Raw genomic sequence first — 19,309 nt, 5'->3', positions numbered from 1 at the left:
TACATTCAGAAGTACTTTTCTAGTGTTGCATTATAGTTGTAGACGTACCAAAGATTTATGAGATTTAGAGTACTTCAAATGTAAGGATGACGACAACATTTTTATGTTAGTGTCTCATCTTTGCCACTATTAGTGAAAGTATTTCCTGTGCTTTTAATGCAAATTGTCTGCATAAAGTCATAGAGATGTACAGCACAGAAACAGACCCTTCAGTCCAACCTGTCCATGCTGACCGGATATCCCAACCCAATCTTGTCCCACCTGCCAACACCCAGCCCATATCCCTCCAAACCCTTCCTATTCATATTCCCATCCAAATGCCTTTTTAAATGTTGCAATTGTACTAACCTCCGCCACTTCCTCTGGCAGCTCATCCATACACGTACCACCCTTTGCGTGAAAACGTTGCCCCTTAGGTCTCTTTTATCTTTCCCCTTTCACCTTAAATCTATGTCCTTTAGTTCTGGACTCCCCCACCCCAGGGAAGAGACTTTGTCTATTATCCTATCCATGCGCCTCATGATTTTATACCTCTATAAAGTCACCCCTCAACCTCTGATGCTCCAGGGAAAACAGTCCCAGCCTATTCAACCTCTCCCTGTAGCTCAAATCCTCCAACCCTGGCAACATCCTTGTAAATCTTTTCTGAATCCTTTCAAGTTTCATAACATCTTTCTGATAGGACGGAGATCAGAATCCTGTACTCAATACTCTGACCAATAAAAGAAAGCATACCAAACGCCGCCTTCACTATCCTATCTATGTGACTCCACTTCCAAGGAGCTATGAACCTGCACTCCAAGGTCTCTTTGGTCAGCAACACTCGCTACGACCCTACCATTAAGTATATAAGTCCTGCTAAGATTTGCTTTCCCAAAATGTAGCACCTCGCATTTATCTAAATTAAACTCCACCCACCACTTCTCAGCCCATTGGCCCATCTGATCAACATCCCGTTGTAATCGGAGGTAACCTTCTTCGCTGTCTACTACACGTCCACTTTTGGTGTCATCTGCAAACTTACTAACTATACCTCTTATGCTCACATGCAAATCATTTATATAAATGATGAAAAGAAATGGACCCAGCACCGATCCTTGTGGCACTCCACTGGTCACTGGCCTCCAGTCTGAAAAATAACCCTCCACCACCACCCCCTGTCTTCTACCTTTGAGCCAGTTCTGTATCCAAATGTCTAGTTCTCCTTATATTCCTTGAGATCTAACCTTGCTAACCAGTCTCCCATGGGTAACCTTGTCGAACGCCTTACCGAAGTCCATATAGATCACATTTTACCTCTCTGCCCTCATGAATCCTCATTGTCACTTCTTCAGAAAACTCAATCAAGTTTATGAGACATGATTTCCCATGCACAAAGCCATGTTGACTATCCCTAATCAGTCCTTGCCTTTCCAAATATATGTGCATCCTGTCCCTCAAGATTCCCTCCAACAATTGCCCACCACCTTACCACCTTTCCATAAAGTAGTATCAAGTTAGCCAACCTCCAGTCTTCTAGCACCTCACCTGTGACTATCGATAATACAAATATCTCAGCAACAGGACAGCAATCATTTCCCTCGCTTCCCACAGAGTTCTAGGGTACAACTGATCAGGCCTTGGGGATTTATGCACTTCTTTGCATTTCAAGACATCCAGCATTTCTTCCTCTGTAATATGGACATTTTTCAAGCTGTCACCATCTATTTCTCTACATTCTGTATCATCCATGTCCTTTTCCACAGTAAACACTGATGCAAAATACTCGTTTAGTATCTCTCCCATCTCCTGCAGCTCCACACAAAGGCCGCTTTACTGATCTTTGAGGGGCCCTATTCTCTCCCTAGTTTCCCTTTTGTTCTTAATGTATTTGTAAAAACCTTTTGGATTCTCCTTAATTCTATTGGCCAAAGCTATCTCATGTCCCCTTTTTGCCTCCTGATTTCCCCCTTCAGTATACTCCGACTGCTTTTACACTCTTCTAAGGATTCACTCGATATATCCTGTCTATACCTGACATATGCTTCCTTCCTTCCTTTTCTGAACCAAACCCTCAATTTCTTTAATCATCCAGCATTCCCTATACCTACCAGCCTTTCCTTTCACCCTAACAGGAATATACTTTCTTTGGACTCTCGTTACCTCATTTCTGAAGGCTTCCCATTTTCCAGCTGTCCTTTTATCTGCAAACATCTCACCCCAATCCACTGACTCATTAGTTTGTTTAAAGGTTAACTCTGTGGACAATTAAAGCCATATCAGACATCAGGCATTTGGTGTGATTGGCCTCGTAACAAAATATGTGATATCTGTCAAAACAAGTTTTATTGGGTCTATTTAATTTGTTGTAGGGTGAACAATGGTCTATTTGAAAGCAAAGGGCACTATGTGGTCTGAACAAAGGATCTTGATATAGGAACATATTGGAATTATTTTACAAATTTGGAATAAAAATTAGCTCAACTCATTAAATGGTTTAATTGATGAAGGTGCTCTAATCCTAGAGTCTGTGATCAATGTCTGGTGGGGCAAATATAAAATTTTCCCCAAATAGCTAAAAGAAAAGCTAGGGTAACACAATGCTTTGTTTAGTGTTTAATTCTGAAGACATAAGGCTCTGTCTTCTCAGTTTATATCAGTATTTACTTACAGTTTGAAACAAGGGAACTTCTTCACCTTTCCAGGATTGATACCTCTGGTAATGAAGTGTAATTTTAGTTCAAAATAGGAACTATGATTCCTGATTATTTATTCTAATACAATTTTATTCATTATGAACTTCTTACACTAACCACAAAGGGTGATTGAGCTATATATTTATGAAGATCATTAGTCATATGCCTGAGTGGTTCTAGACCATAAGGTTTGCCTGAACTTTTAAGCCATTAATGGCTCTAAAAAACTGAATTCTGTTCTTCAAGAATATTTTTGAGAAATGCAGACTATTATAAAGTACCAATAAGGAAATTTAAAAATATGTATTGAGAATATTCGTGGTGCAGCATTCCCCTAATAAATGATAGTGAGGCTGAAAATTGTCGCACAGACAGTTCCTGTACTAAAGGTCCACATTGTGATCCTACAGGTCTGGGATGAGTATCTTCAAAATTGGACATTAACTGAAGTCCTTGCATGTTTTTCTAATAAATTATTGAATAGCAATCAGAAGGCGGAACACATTCGTCATTTTCACCATCTCTGGCCCAGAGATGCTAAGACCAATTGTAGTGTTACTGCCACACTGGTTTAGATACATACAAGCCTCAAACATTACTGATCTGTGAATCATTTCCAAACCACATGAGATGTTTACCAGTTGATCCATTAGGAAACTCAGTATGTAGAATTAATATCCAAATGAGAGTTTAAATGAGCTGTGATGCTTTTATACTTTACCAAACTGACTTTGCAATAATTTACTTTAGGCATAAAAGTACTTGCAGGATAGCAAATGTGTTTCACAATGCAGTTCCTCAAAGACAGTACAATATGCGATTTTACTAGTCGCAATATCCAGAGAGTAGAGAGTAAATACTATGATACCAAAAGCTTTTATTTGATCCGATCCCCTGATAGAACAATGTACTAAAGGAGAACCTATAGATCATTTGGTCATTTTGATAGCTGAGATATCAATCTCACTTAATTCTTACTGTATGTCAGTAATAGTATTGCTTCTTGCCAGTATTTGTCATGGAGCTATTACATGGCTTCTCTAAGTGCTGGACTTTAGGATTCTGGGTTTATTTTTTTTAATGTTTGTTCATGGACATAAGCATTACTGGCAAGGCCAGCACGAATTGCCCATCTCAAATTGCTGTTAAGAGAAAATGAGAGGATCTTGGCTGTAGCTTTTGTTGCTATGTAGAAATTAAGTAGTTTAGTTCATGGTAATAACTTCTTGCTTGTGCACTGTTGAATTCATGTTATCTTTTTGTTTGCATACTGTTTGCTTGTGCTATGCTTCTTAACTTGTATATGAACTGTGTGTGGAACTGGTGGCCTGACAACTGAGTCTGAAGGTTGAATTGCCAATCCTTAATTTAACAAATCTGGACATGCAAAGTCTTAGTTACACCCTTCACCATTAGCAAACATTTTACATGTTGAAATATGTTTGAAGCTAGCCTTTTTGTATCATAGCACCTCAAACATTTTGAACTACCTACCACACTCTGTACCACACTGTATTTTCAACAATTACTTCTGATCTGAAGGGCAATTGAACCATGATCTGCAAGTATTTGACTAAATGTTAAATTTGATTAGGGACTAGCAAAACAACATTAACGTCAATGCCTCTAAGTTGAAAACTTCCAGCAATGTACAAAATCACATTATAATAAAAGTTTTCAAATAACACACTTGAACTTCTCCAGGTTTACCTGCTTTTTACAAACATTATGTAATTGTCATATGCTATACATGTATCCTTTGCTAAAGTGCTGCAATCTAAAACTAGCAGCAAGATGGATACTGTCACTATATCAAGCAGCATCCTTCCCCTTTTGTTTTTGCGGAACAGTTTGGTTTGATACAATCGAGAAAGCCAAAGAATTATCCTTCCTCATGCACTGAAAACAAGAAAAGTTTGTTGGGTGTTTCTTGTGGAACTGTGCAGTAAAATGATCTGACCTAAATAGTTTTCTCCTCCCCAGAATTCTCTGAATTCAGCTCTCAATCTTGGTAAGCTTAGATGTAGATACCTGGCTTTCTTGCTCAAGTTGGTACACAGACATTACTAAGAAGAGCTAATAATTGACAAAAGAGCCAATGGAAAGTTTTTTTTTGCTCAGTGAGTTATGATCTAGAATGTAGTATCTCAAAAGGTGCGGGAACAGATTCAGCTGTAACTTCCTAGAAGGATTCACCTAAATCCTTGGAAAGAGAGAACTTATAAGGTTATAGAGCAGGATGTGGAGGGGAACGGATCCAATGAGTAAATCTTTCATCTAGCCTGCACGTGGGGTGAATGCCTTCCATTTGCACTATTATTCAATTTGACAAATTGCAAATCCTGTTTCTGTTCTTTTTATTTATCTTAATTTAGCCTCAGTTCGGTTTGATTACTTAAGATTACTACTATTTTTGCTAAATGCAGTCCTCTAAACAACACATTCTTTCCTTGATTATCCAGGTGATAAAACTATTATATAGTACAGATTAGTGTAATAAATTCTGAATGTAGCTTCTGTACTGCATTGTGAGCATTTTTATTCTTCAGAAGTGATGATTGTTACACCAGGGTCTATATGTTCTACAGCTTTTTCATGTTTGCTCTTCCACTACTGGTGGTCAAAGCTTTCTCTGATTATTTGCCTCTGAGGTGGATATCCAATGGCCTACTTTTATTGCAAAGCAACTTAAGGTTTGTAAACAGTCTTTGTTTTACAGATCTGTTTCATTTATCCTGCTTACTGACAATACTAGAACAATTGGAATCAGCAGTTGATTCTGACTAGCATTTGTGTTTATGTAATATACAGAACTCCATATAGATGCTAATTACAGGAAAACTGGTAAAAAAAATCTGATATTTCTCTTTGACATATACAAAATGTCCATGAACACTGTGATCACTTCGAAGAGCTAAAAGGTGGTGTTCATTCAGACATATCACCATTCTGAATAAGAATTATTCGCTTAGTTCATTTACTTGCATTTCACTCCTGAATCCTAAAATTTTGGATTGAAATCCCATTCCAGGATCTGAGCACTTAATTTTGGTTGTGTTTAAGAGTGTATCACTGGGGAAATACGACATTGCCACAGGTGCCATTTTATTCAGATGAAAAATTAAATTGCAGCCCTGTCTGTTCAGGTGGCATGAAAGACCTCATTGCAACTGGAAGGAATGCTAACATCCTTCCCTCACCTACAGCATCTGAAGTAGGTTGACTATTTATTCATCTCATTTGTTTTTTGTGATTTATGCTATGCACAAATTGGCTGATGGTATCTATTTAATTAGAACTGTACTCCAGAGGTGATGCATGAGTTTGCAGTCCTGTACAATGTCTTGATGTTGTGTTATGATGATCTATAAATACGAGGCAAAAGTGAGGACTGCAGATGCTGGAAACCAGAGTTTACAGAGAATGGTGCTGGAAAGGCACAGCAGGTCAGGCAGCATCTGAGAAGCAGGAAAATCGATGTTTTGGGCAAAAGCCCTTCATCATATATAAATGCAACTTTGATCTACATTTCTTTGAGAAGATGATGCAACTTGAAATATTTGTCAAGCCAGACTTCTTCCCCAGACCCTATTCCAGTGCATACCCAGAAAAAGCAAGGGCTCTACTTGAGTAGTTAAGAATCTTGCTCAACAAGAAAAAAAAAATCAGCAATTATACAAAATTAAAATAAAGCCTTGCAAGAAGGTAAAGGACAGTAGGGATGTCCTGGACTCGAGTTGGTACAAAAGGATTTAAACATTCTGTGTCTTAAAGACACTCAATGACTTGGCCTCCATAGCCTGCTGCAGCAAAGCGCTCCACAGATTTGCCATCCTCTATTGGAAGACATTCCTCCTTATCTCAGTTCTAAAGATTGTCCCTTCACTCTGAAGGGACATAGTCTCTCCTATCCACTCCAGATCCATCTTCTCCATATCCACTCTAGATAGGCCTCTAAGTATTCTGAAAGTTTCAATGACATCCGTATCCCTATCCTTCTAAACTTTGTGGAGTACAGACTCAGAATGTACAACCAATCGTCATCTGACAAGCTCTTCATCCTGAGATTATTCTTATAAACCACCTCTGGACCCCCTTCAAGGTCAGGACATCCTTCTTTAGACGTAGAGCCCAAAGCTGCTCACAATATTCCAAATATGGTCTGACCAGAGTCTTATATAGCCTTCACAGTACATCTCTGCTTTTGTATTCTGGCCATTTTGAAATGAATGCTAACATTGCATTTGCCTCCCTCACTGCCAACTGAATCTACATGTTAACTTTGAGTGTCCTGAACTAAGACTCCCAAGTCCTTTGTGCAATGGATTTCCAAAACCTTTCCCCCTGAGAAAGTAGTCTTTAACTCTATTCCTACCATAGTGGAAACCTCACATTTTCCCACATAGTATTACATCTGCCACTTTGCCTGCTCTCCTAGCCTGTCAAAGCCCTTCTGCAGCCTCCCCACTTTTTCAACTCTTACCTGTTCCTCCACTTGTCTTTTTGTCAGCTCAGTTCCTTCAGCTAGATCAACAACGTATAAGGTGAACAGTTATGGTCACAACACTGACCCCTACAGAATTTCACTAGTTCCTGGGTGCCATCCTCAAAAAGACCCTGTTAACCCATACTTTATTTTGTGCCTGTCAGCCAATCCTCTATTCATGCCAGTACCTTGCCAGTAACACCATGGGTTCTTACTAGCAGCCTCCTGTACAGCATCTTGTCAAAGACCTTCTGGAAATCTAATTAGATCATGTCCACTGGCTGTCCTTTGTCTAACTTGGTTGTTGCCTCCTCAAAGAATTCTGATAGATATGTTAGGCAGAACTGCGCTGACAAAGCTGATTTACTGTGCACCTCCAAGTACTCCACAACCTCATTCTTAATAATTGACTCTAAAATCTTACCAATGACAGAGGTCAGGCGAATAGTCCCAAAGTTTCCTGTCTTCTGCTTCCCTCTCCTCTTTAAGAGGGATGTTACCTCAACCATTTTTCAGCAGTCTGGCATGGTCCCTTACTCCAGTGATTCCTGAAAGATACCACTATCAATGCCTCTACAATTTCCTCCACTATCTCCTTCAGAACTCTGGGGTATAGTCCATCTGGCCCAGGTGGTTTAACCACCTTTCAGATTCTGCAGCATTCTCCTTAGTGAAGGTCTCTACACTCACCTGTGCCCCTCACTCCCTTGAAGTTCTGGTATGTTGCTGGTGTCTTCCGTTGTGAAATGTGATGCAAAATACTTCTATCATTTGTTTTAATCCTCATTCCTACTTTTCCAGCTTCATTTTTCTGTTGGTTCAATTCCACTCTTTCCTCTGTCTTACCTTTTTGAAATCTGAAAAATACTCTTGCAATCTTCCTTTATATTACTAGCCAGCTTGGTCTCGTATTCAACCCCTGCCCCCTCATTACTTTTTTAAGCTATCCTTTGGTTTTTAAAAGCTTCCCCAACCCTCTGACTTCACGGCAATCTTCACCAAATTGTATGCTTTTTCTTTTGCTTTTATGCTGTCCCTAACTTCCCTTGATAGCCATGGTTGACTCATCCTTCCTTAGTATGCTTCTTCTTTCTCGTTCTTGAATTTCTGCTGTGCCTCCTGAATTATCCATTGCTGCTGCACTATCTTCCCTGCTCGGCTCTCCTTGCAATCAACTTTAACCAGCTTCTCTCTCATGCCTTTGTAATTACCTTTATTCGATTGTGATACAGTTACATCTGTGTCTCCCTCTCAAACTGCATTGCGTCCTGGGGTTCCTTCACTTTTAAGCTTCCTAATCAAGTCTGTCTCATCACACATCACTAAATCTAGAATTGCTGTTCCCAAGCAGGCTCTACGACAAGCTAGTCCAAAAAAAAAAATCCTATAGACATTCCACAGGTTCCACTGAGATCAGCTACCAAGCTCATCTGAGAGGGCACAAGGCAGCTGAGAGATAAATGGGAGGGGTGTGGAGCTGGAGGGAAGGTAGCTTGGAAGGGGACAGGTGGGAAGGGAGATGGATAGGTAGGATGGTTTGGATCTGGGATAAGGTGGGGGGAGGAGAGAGGAGGTGTTCATGAACCTTCCAGCCTGACCTCAAGTTCACCTGGACCCCTTCATCTCCATTTTTGGCGACCGACTAAACACAAATCTACTTCAAACCACCGACTCCCACAGCTACCTGGACTACACCTCCTCCCACACCCACTCCTGTAAAACTGTTATCCCTTACTCCTAATTCCTCTGCCTCTGCTGCATCTGCTCCCAGAAGGACCAGTTCCACTCCAGAGTATCCCACATGGCCTCCTACTTCAAGGACCACAATTTCCCCTCCCATATGGTGAACAATGCCCTCAGCGCATCTTCTTTACTTCCCGTACCTTCGCCCTTGTATCCCCACTCCTCCAACTGCAACAAGGATAGAACCCACGTGGTCCTCACCTTCCATCCCACCGATCTTCAGATACAATGCATCATTCTCTGCCATTTCTGCAACCTACATTCAGACCCCACCACCAGAGATATATTTCCCTTCCCACCCGTATCAGCATCCCGCAGAGACCATTCCCTCCATGACTCGCTTGTTAGGTCCACACTCCCCACCAACCCATCCTCCACTCCCAGCACCTTCCCTTGCCACTGCAAGAGGTGTAAAGATCTGCATCCACACCTCCCCCCTCATCTCCATCCAAGGCCCCAAAGGTTCTTTCACAACCAGGAGGAATTTTCCTGCACATCCAAACACCTCATTTACTGTTGAAGAGTATGCTGCTGGAAAAGCCCAGCCAGTCAGGCAGCATCCAAGGAGCAGAGAATTGATGTTTCAGGCATAAGCCCTTCATCAGGAATGAGGCTTGTGGCCCGGGAGGGCTAAGAGATAAATGGGAGGGGAATGGGGCTCGGGGGAAAATAGTTGGGAATGCAATACGTAGATGAAGGTGATAGGTCAGAGAGGAGGGTGGAGCATGTAGGTGGGAAGGAAGATCGAAAGTTAGGATAGTTCAAGAGGGTGGTGTCGAGTTTGAAAGTTGGATCTGGGATAAGGTGGGGGGAGGAAAAATGAGGAAACTGGTGAAATCTACATTGATCCCGAGTGGTTGGAGCGTTCCAAGGTGGAAGATGAGGCGGTCTTCCTCCAAGTGTCAGGTGGTTAGGGTTTGGCGATGGAAGGCACCTAGGATTTGCATGTCCCTGGCAGAGTAGGAGGGGGAGTTAGTGTTTGGCCAAAAGGTGGTGAGGTTATTTCGTGCATGTGTCCCAGAAATGTTCTCTGAAACGTTCAGCAAGTTGGACCCTCCAACTACATGGGATCAATGTGAATTTCACTAGTTTCCTCATTTCCCCTCCTCACACCTTATCCCAGATCCAATCTTCCAACTCTGCGCTGCTCTCTTGAAGTGTCCTAACTATCCATCTTCATTCCCACCTACCCCTCCACCCTCCTCTCCAACCCATCATCATCACCCCCATTTTCATCCACCTATTGCATTCCCAACTATCTCTCTCGTCTCCCCTTCCCCCACCTTATCATAGATCCAACCCTCCAACTCAGCACCACTCTCTTGAACGGTCCTACCTATCCATTTTCCTTCCCAGCTATCTGCTCCAACGTATCACCATCACCTCCCACTTTCATCTCCATATTGCCTTCCAAGTTACCTTCCCTCCAGCTTGCCCCCTCCCATATATCTCTCAGCACATTTATCTCCACCCCCAATTCCTGATGAAGGGCTTATGCCCAAAATGTCGACTCTCTTGCTCCTCTGATGCTGCCAGACCTGCTGTGTTTTCCAGCACCACACTTTTTGACTCTGATCTCCAGCATCCCCAGTCCTCATGTTCTCATACCAACCTTATTTTCCTAGTTATTCTGCATATTCAAGTCCCCCATGATTATTAGTTACAGTGATTTTCTTAGATGCCTTTTCTATCTCCTGATGTATTTTCTTCTCCACATCCTGACTACTGTACAAACTCCCATCAGATCTTCTGTTACAGTTCCTTACATCTACCCACACAAATTCTACATCTTCTGACTCTATATGACTTAGAGTTTCATTTCTCACTGATAAGGTGGTAATCCTGCACCCTCTCCTCACGTATTTGTATTTTTGATAGGACATGTATCCTTGGATACTTAGTACTCAACTCTGATCTCCTTGCAGCCACATCTGCCATACCCACATAGTACCTGTCAATTTCAATCTACACACAAGCTCATTTACCTTCTGTTGTACATTGTATGCATTTAAGTACAACACCCTCAGTCTAGCCATGACTGTTCCTTGTGATCATAGTTGTCCCCTTTTCTGCTGTGTGTGAAATTCCTGACTCTTTCTATACTCAATGTCCTATTACGTTCTGAAAACTTTAATAAGCTCTCCCCCTCCTTTTAATTTTTTTCCCTAATTTTCCATGCAACTGAACCCAAGCCCCACTATTGAGTTTAAAGCCCTAGTTATATGATTTGCCAGGACTCTGGTCCCAGCATGATTCAGACAAAGCCCATCCCAACAGAACAGCTCCCACCTTCCCCAGTACTGGTACCAATGATTAACTCTTCTTCTACCAAAAATGCCATCTTCCTGCACCTCTGGAAAATAATTTGTCTCTGTTCCTGACGCAGCCTATCCATTGCCAAAAGATTGGTCTTTTAATAAGCATCTTTTCCTTTATCTTCCATAAACCTAAACTCATTGAAATCTCTGTCTGTATTCTAAATTGCTTCCCATCATCCCTGAGCTTCCTAACCCATAATGTCTCTTGATCTCCCAATGCCACCTCATATGAACAAGGAACAGAAGCGAGCCAGTCAGTTCTGAAGCCTGCTCCACCATCTAATTAGATATTGACTGATCTGCATAGGACTTCAAATCTAACTTCCCATTTACCATTCACAGCTTTCAACCCCTTGCCTCCCAAGAATCTATCCAACTCTGTCTTAAAATACTCAAACAGTTTCATTCCACTACCTTTTTAGTAGAAAATTCCAAAGAAATTTAATCCTCACAGAAATAATTTCTCCTCATTTCTGTTTTAAATGAAACCTCCTTATTTTCAAACAATGATACCTAGATTTTCTCTTACAAAGAAATATCTTCTCCACTTCTACCTTGTTCAGACTCCTCAACATCTTGTGTCTCAGTCAAGTTACCTCTTAAGCTTCTAAACTCCAAAATACAGGCCAAACCTATCCAATCTTCCACTGTTCAGGTCTCTCAATAACCTCACCAATCCCTTTCTTTGTAACTTGCTCTGCCCTACAACCTCCAAACTACATTGTTTAGATTCTGGCCGTTGTTGAACCCCTCCCTTTTTCATCCCCAGCATAGACAGCAGTACCTTCAGCCATGAGCTCTGGTATTTCTTCCCTAAAATCCCATCCTGCTTTAAAATGTCTTTTTTTTAAACCAAAGGAAGTATTTTTTTAAAGTAGTTTAAAGAATCACTTAAATTGTTTTTAAATAGAATTTAATCCAATTGTATTTCATGGCATAAGTATCAATTAAGATTATGTAAAACATGTTTTATTTTCTCTGAAATTATTCAGTCATCTGACTAATCTGGAATGAGAGACAATTTAGAATTGTAAGATCTATTGGTCATGGAAGTGAAAACAGTGTTTCCTCTGCAGAAAACTGAGTCTGACTCAGTTTTAACAAGGTTCTTGGTGTGTCTTATAACTTGGTTAAATGTTGGACCACTTTCCAAGATGCGTTTAACTTCCTGCAGAGGTAGATATGCACAAAATTGCTGTTTTTGTCACTGGAAGATGAGTGTGCTACAACTGATTTACACTAGGGCTGATATGCACCTTCAAGAGGGAAGTTTTCTTTGTATTGTCATTATAAAGATGGTTGATTCTGGGGTGCAAATTGATAGAAAATGCTATTACTTCAATCCTTCTAAATGAAAATTTATTTTTGACGTGTGTATAAACATCTTTGATTAGCTGCATTGTTCATAAAGTCAGAGCTGGACCGCATGGAAACACCCTTCGGTTCAACTTGTCCATGCTGACCAATTAACTAAATTAATGTTTCAAAAAATTAATTTGGATGGTTTCTTCTCAGTTGTACAGTACTTTCATTTGAAAGTCAAGCAAGCAACCTCGCATATTCTAGTCTCTTGGTGTCACAGCCAGAGCTAAAGATTGTAACTTTATTTAATTATACATGTTCACTGACACGCACTAAAATGGCCAAATGTTAGATTTATTTTAAACAAATACAAATGTTTAAAAATATAAAAATTCTTTAGAACATATTAATATACATTTCAATGTCCTGCATAGTAAAAACAATGCCTAGTGGCTATAGATTCCTTTTGTACCAATGACAAACTCGCTACATTGATATAACCAATGTTTGTTAATTACCTACTTCATTATATGAAACTTGAGTATAAAAATTAAAGAATGCTTATAAGTGAGTAGTGATTATGCATGAAAAGGAACTGTTCCTTTTGTTTTCCCCGGCCCCCTCCCCCATTAGTAATGTGCAATATCCCTGGTTTGTTAAAGAGAACGTTGCTTTTCAGTTACATAACAGTACTGTACTCCCATTTGGAAACAGGGCGATAGAACCATTTTCTACAGCCCATTGGCGAGAATTAATGTTGATTTTATTATTATAAAACTACATGCTTAACACAACGGCGGCTGTGTAGTTAGCACTGCTGCCTCACAGCGCCTGAATTCAGCATCGGGCGACTGTCTGCGTGGATCTTGCACATTCTCGCCGTGTCTGCGTGGGATTCCTCCCACAATCACAAAGATGTGCAGGATAAGTGAAATTGGCCATGCTAAATTACCCCATAGTGTTCAGGGGTGGATAGGTTAGATGCATTAGTCAGGGGTAAATGTAGAGTAATAGGGTTGGGGAATGGGTCTGGGTGTGGACTCATTCGGCCGAAAGGCCTGTGTCCACACTGTATGGATTCTATGATTCTACCAGATATCAACATTTATAATTGGTTCAGAATTTATTTGGTGACAAAAACCTGCCACAGAGATCTTAAACAGTCGACTCTGAATCGAGCATTTTGGATTTTAGTGTTCTTACGGTACTACTGAGGAAGTTGGTAGAGTGCGAAGCCTCAAAGTCCGAGTCCAGCCGTAGTGACTTGGACTTTCGCTTGATGGAATTCTTAAAGGTTTCTGAAGTGAAGTAATACACAATTGGGTCAAAACAACAGTTGGATACGGCAAAGCATAGCGTAATGGGGTACATTGCTTTAACTACGGTCACGACAGAGCAGTTTCCCACTGTTCCAGTCCTTACCAGTGAATACATCACCAGAGTTACATTGTAGGGTACGAAGCAGGTGATGAAAATGAGGAAATGTACCACAATCATGCGGAGAACTTTTTTCTTGTTTAACTTGCTTCGGCAAAGAGTAATGGGTTGTTTTAAAGTTTTAAGCACCATTGAGAAACAGAAGATGTTCAACAGTAGAGGAATAAAGAAGCCCACGATCTCAATGAATATGACAATCTTCGACAGAAAGTGTTTCCAAGCCTGGCTGGAGAAGTTCTCGAAGCAGGTCTTGGTTTGATTGGCTGTTTTGGTGGTGGTTTGCAAAAAGGTTGCTGGCACGCTTCCGGTGAGCACTGTCACCCACACGGCCACACACACAATGATGGCGTTTCTTTTCGTCCTCAGCATCCTTGACCGAAAAGGGTGAACGATAGCCAGGAACCGATCCACGCTGATGCAGGTTAGGAAGAGGATGCTCCCATACATGTTGGTGAGAAACAGCGTTCCCGAAACCTTGCACAGCAAATCCCCAAAAGGCCAGTCTCTTGTCACATAATAAAAAATCCGAAAGGGCAGCGTGAAAACAAACAGCAGGTCTGACACTGCCAGGTTGGTCATGTAGGTTATCGTTTCGTTTCGGAGTTGTAAGGAACACCTCAAGACGTACAGAGCCACACAATTTGACACGAGGCCAATTAGAAACACCAAACTGTACACACTACTGTACAATGTGTACTTGAAGGAGTCGTTAGGGTTACATGTAAAGTTTGGTTCTGCCATGCTGAGGACTGCTCCCGCTATAGCTATGCTTTCGTTTGGTTCACTGGGAGGACATTTCCCCTGGGTTAGATTGACGGTGGACTTGCAACTTGTTACACAATGGTGTGAAATGGCTTCTTTCCTTTTATCTTTAAGGCGAACGTTGGTTTATTGTACAGAGTGAACATCGGGCTGTTCATTCAACATCGGTTTCGTTTGGCTACCGGTTAAAGCCATTTCTGACGAGTTAATCTGTTTTGCCAAAACTCCGGATTTTAAACCTGTTTTTAAAAGAACATTGATGTGACTGACCCCGGTTGTGCAACTCCACAGTAGGAATTCCGTTCTTGGGAATCTGAAGTCTAGTTGTGTAGACAAAGCTAAATCCAGCCTTCCTAAGTTGTTTAATACGTACGGTAAGATCGTTGCTCAGTGTCTTGCAAGAATATTCGACTAAAGCTGGTGAGAATTGTATTCCACTTCCTGTAGCAAGATTCTTAGCAATAAACCTGAAGTAGTCACACCTTTCTACTGCCTGTTAGACAAGCTTTTCAACTGCCAATAGTGCCCGCATGAAATAACTGAATTCAGATAATGTATCTCAACCTCGTGAACATTGGCTGGGTGGAAACCCAGGGAAGAACAATGCTATTGGTGAATCAGGCATGCAAATACATTATGTCATAGGAACATGATTAGAATTGGACGAAAACGAACAGGATCAGCCCATTTTTTCTTGGCTGTGCAATGTAGAGTGCGGACCGGATACCTTCAGGGCCAGCAAATACTTAACTGCACGGATCCCCAATCTGTTAACTATTTAAGTGCTGAATATTTTTAATCTTAATAAGGTTTGATGTGGTTATCTTAATTCAGATATAAGCAGCTTGCAGGTACTTGTACACCAGCTTTAAATTTGTTTAATGGGAGAACGTGGGCGTTGCTGACTGGTCAGTATTTGTGACACTTGAGAAGGTGGCCGTGAGCTGTCTCGTTGATCCGCTGCATGTACTGTTGGTAGACTCGTAAGTCAGTTAGGAAAGGAATTCCAGAATTTTGATCATGACAAGGAAGAAACAGTGGTACATTTACAAGTCAAGATGGTGAGTGGCTTGAAGGGGAACTTGCAGGTTGTGATGTTCCCACTGTGAACGAATATAGAACAGTAAAGTAGAATATAGAACAGTAAAACAAGCTCTTCAGCCCTCGATGTTGTACCGACCTTTTATCATACTCTTAAGATCAAACTAACCTACATAGCCGACATTTTACGATCATCCATTTGCCTATTCAAGAGTCGCATAAATGTCCCTAATGTCTCTGACTCTACTACCACTGCTGGCAGTGCATTCCACATACCCACCACTCTCTATCTAAAGCACTTATCACTGATATCTCCCCTAAACGTTCCTCTAATCACCTTAAAATAATGCCCTGGGAAAATGTCTCCAGCTGTCCACTCTATCTATGCCTCTCATTGCCTTGTTCACCTCGATCAAGTCACCTCTCATCCTTTTTCACTCCAATAAGAAATGCCCTAGCTTTCTCAACCTTCATAAGACTTAGTTAAAAATCACACAACACCAGGTTATAATCCAACAGGTTTAATTGGAAGCACACTAGCTTTTGGAGCAATGCTCCTTCATCAGGTGATAGTGGAGGGCTCGATCATAACACAGAATTTATAGCAAAAATTTACAGTGTGATGTAACTGAAATTATACATTGAAACATTGATTGTCTGTTAAGCCTTTCATCTGTTAGAATACCGTGATAGTTTCATTTCTTCCATGTGTAAATCACAAAACTTATTTTTAAAGTTGCATTCTCGGGTTAGCTGTTAACAATGGTGATAGCTAGACAATATGTTGAACATAATGTCATTCCACCCTGACCTTAAATTTACCTGGGCCATCTCTGACACCTCCCTCCCCTTCCTGGACCTCTCCATCTCCATTAATGACGACCGACTTGACACTGACATTTTTTACAAATCCACCGACTCCCACAGCTCCCTGGATTACACCTCTTCCCACCCTATCTCTTGCAAAAATGCCATCCCGTATTCCCAATTCCTCCGCCTCCGCCGGATCTGCTCCCAGGAGGACCAGTTCCACCACAGAACACACCAGATGGCCTCCTTCTTTAGAGACCACGTGGTTAAAGATGCCCTCCAACGCATCTCGTCTACGTCCCGCACCTCCGCCTTCAGACCCCACTCCTCCAACCGTAACAAGGACAGAACGCCCCTGGTGCTCACCTTCCACCCTACCAACCTTCGCATAAACCAAATCATCCGCCACCTCCAAACAGACCCCACCACCAGGGATATATTTCCCTCCCCACCCCTTTCCGCCTTCCGCAAACACCGTTCCCTCCGTGACGACCTGGTCAGGTCCACGCCCCCCTACAACCCACCCTCCCATCCTGGCACTTTCCCCTGCCACCGCAGGAACTGTAAAACCTGCGCCCACACCACCTCCCTCCCCTCTATCCAAGGCCCTAAAGGAGCCTTCCACATCCATCAAAGTTTTATTTGCACATCCACTAATATCATTTATTGTATCTGTTGCTCCAGATGCGGTCTCCTCTACATTGGGGAGACTGGGCGCCTTCTAGCAGAGCACTTTAGGGAACATCTCCGGGACACCGGCACCAATCAACCACACCGCCCCGTGGCCCGACATTTCAACTCCCCCTCCCACTCTGCCGAGGACATGGAGGTCCTGGGCCTCCTTCACCGCCGCTCCCTCACCACCAGATGCCTGGAGGAAGAACGCCTCATCTTCCGCCTCGGAACACTTCAACCCCAGGGCATCAATGTGGACTTCAACAGTTACCCCATTTCCCCTTCTCCCCACCCCCCCCCTCCCCCCACCTCACCCTAGTTCTAAACTTCCAGCTCAGCAATGTCCCCATGACTTGTCTGGACTTGTCCTACCTGCCTATCTCCTTTTCCACCTATCCACTCCACCCTCTCCTCCCTGACCTTCATCCCCTCCCCCACTCACCCATTGTACTCTATGCTACTCTCTCCCCACCCCCACCCTCCTCTAGCTTATCTCTCCATGCTTCAGGCTCACTGCCTTTATTCATGATGAAGGACTTTTGCCTGAAACGTCGATTTCGAAGCTCCTTGGATGCTGCCTGAACTGCTGTGCTCTTCCAGCACCACTAATCCAGAACCATTGTTAACAGCTAACCCAAGAATGCAACTTTAAAAAAAAAGGTTTTGTGATTTACACATGAAAGAAATGAAACAATCACTGTATTCTAACAGATGAAAGGCTTAACAGACAATCAATGTTTCATTGTATAATTTCAGTTACATCATACTAAATTTTTGCTATACATTCTGTGTTACGATCGAGCCCTCCACCAGCACCTGATGAAGGAGCGTCACTCCGAATGCTAGTGTGCTTCCAAATTAAACCTGTTGGACTATAACCTGGTGTTGTGTGATTTTTAACTTTGTACACCCCAGTCCAACACCGGCATCTCCAATTCAAAAGACATGCCCTCCAGTCCAGGCAGCATCCTGGTAAATCTCCTCTGCACCCTCTAAAGCTTCCACATCCTTCCTATAATGAGGCAACCAGAACTGAACACAATAGTCCAAAGTGTAGTCTAACCAGGGCTTTATAGAGCTGCAGCATAATCTTGCAGCTCTTAAACGCAATCCCCCTCTTAATGGGCACCAACACACCATACGCCTTCTTAACAAACCTATTAACTTGGGTGTCAACTTTGAGAGATCCATGGACAGGGGACCCCAAGGTCCGTCTGTTCCTCCATACTGCCAAGAATCCTACCTTTTAATCCTAAAATCTGCATTCAAATTTGACTTTTCAAAGTGAATTACTTCACACTTTTCCAGGTTTAGCTCCATCTGCCACTTATTAGCCCAGCTCTGCATCCTGTTTACTGATTAGCAAGCTTAGATCTCATGGAATACAGGGAGCACTAGCCATTTGGATACAGAACTGGCTCAAAGGTAGAAGACAAAGGGTGGTAGTGGAGGGTTGTTTTTCAGACTGGAGGCCTGGGACCAGTGGAGTGCCACAAGGATCGGTGCTGGGCCCTCTACCTTTTGTCATTTACATAAATGATTTGGATACGAGCATAAGAGGTATAGTTAATAAGTTTGCAGCTGACACCAAGATTGGAGGTATAGTGGACAGCGAAGAGGGTTACCTCAGATTACAACAGGATCTGGACCAGATGGGCCAATGGACTGAGAAGTGACAGATGGAGTTTAATTCAGATAAATGCGAGGTGCTGCATTTTGGGAAAGCAAATCTTAGCAGGATTTATACACTTAATGGTAAGGTCCTAGGGAGTGTTGCTGAACAAAGAGATCTTGGAATGCAGGTTCATAGCTCCTTGAAAGTGGATTCACAGGTAGATAGGATAGTGAAGAAGGCTTTCCTTTATTGGTCAGAGTATTGAGTACAGGAGTTGGGAGGTCATGTTGCGGTTGTACAGGACATTGGTTAGGCCACTGTTGGAATATTGCATGCAATTCTGGTCTCCTTCCTATCGGAAAAATGTTGTGAAACTTGAAAGGGTTCAGAAAAGATTTACAAGGATGTTGCCAGGGTTGGAGGATCCAAGCTATAGGGAGAGGCT

The 19,309-nt window shown here is 42.1% G+C and overlaps 2 protein-coding genes and 1 long non-coding RNA gene across 5 annotated transcripts in view; 2 read left to right on the top strand and 1 right to left on the bottom strand.

Annotated features, from left to right (window-relative positions):
• Positions 1–19,309, top strand: part of rb1 (retinoblastoma 1) — a 206,405-nt gene that overhangs the window by 115,802 nt on the left and 71,294 nt on the right. The gene's annotated exons all lie outside the window — the stretch shown is intronic.
• On the bottom strand, positions 12,714–15,240 carry LOC140486024 (lysophosphatidic acid receptor 6-like). Its single transcript, XM_072584571.1, has one exon. It carries the CDS (start codon positions 14,700–14,702, stop codon positions 13,680–13,682), a length of 1,023 nt encoding a protein of 340 aa, XP_072440672.1. The 5' UTR covers positions 14,703–15,240; the 3' UTR covers positions 12,714–13,679.
• LOC140486026 (uncharacterized) lies at positions 15,324–18,127 on the top strand. Its single transcript, XR_011962504.1, has 2 exons — positions 15,324–15,784; positions 17,259–18,127. It is a non-coding gene; the product is annotated as an uncharacterized lncRNA (long non-coding RNA).

The sequence above is a fragment of the Chiloscyllium punctatum genome, chromosome 15 (assembly GCF_047496795.1).
Source record: "Chiloscyllium punctatum isolate Juve2018m chromosome 15, sChiPun1.3, whole genome shotgun sequence".
Lineage (NCBI taxonomy): Eukaryota > Metazoa > Chordata > Chondrichthyes > Orectolobiformes > Hemiscylliidae > Chiloscyllium > Chiloscyllium punctatum.
This window is presented reverse-complemented; position numbering and strand designations above follow the sequence as displayed.

What these genes read in the sequence shown, in the direction of transcription:
- LOC140486024 (XM_072584571.1), bottom strand. Translation starts at nt 14,702, where the DNA reads ATGGCAGAACCAAACTTTACATGTAACCCTAACGACTCCTTCAAGTAC.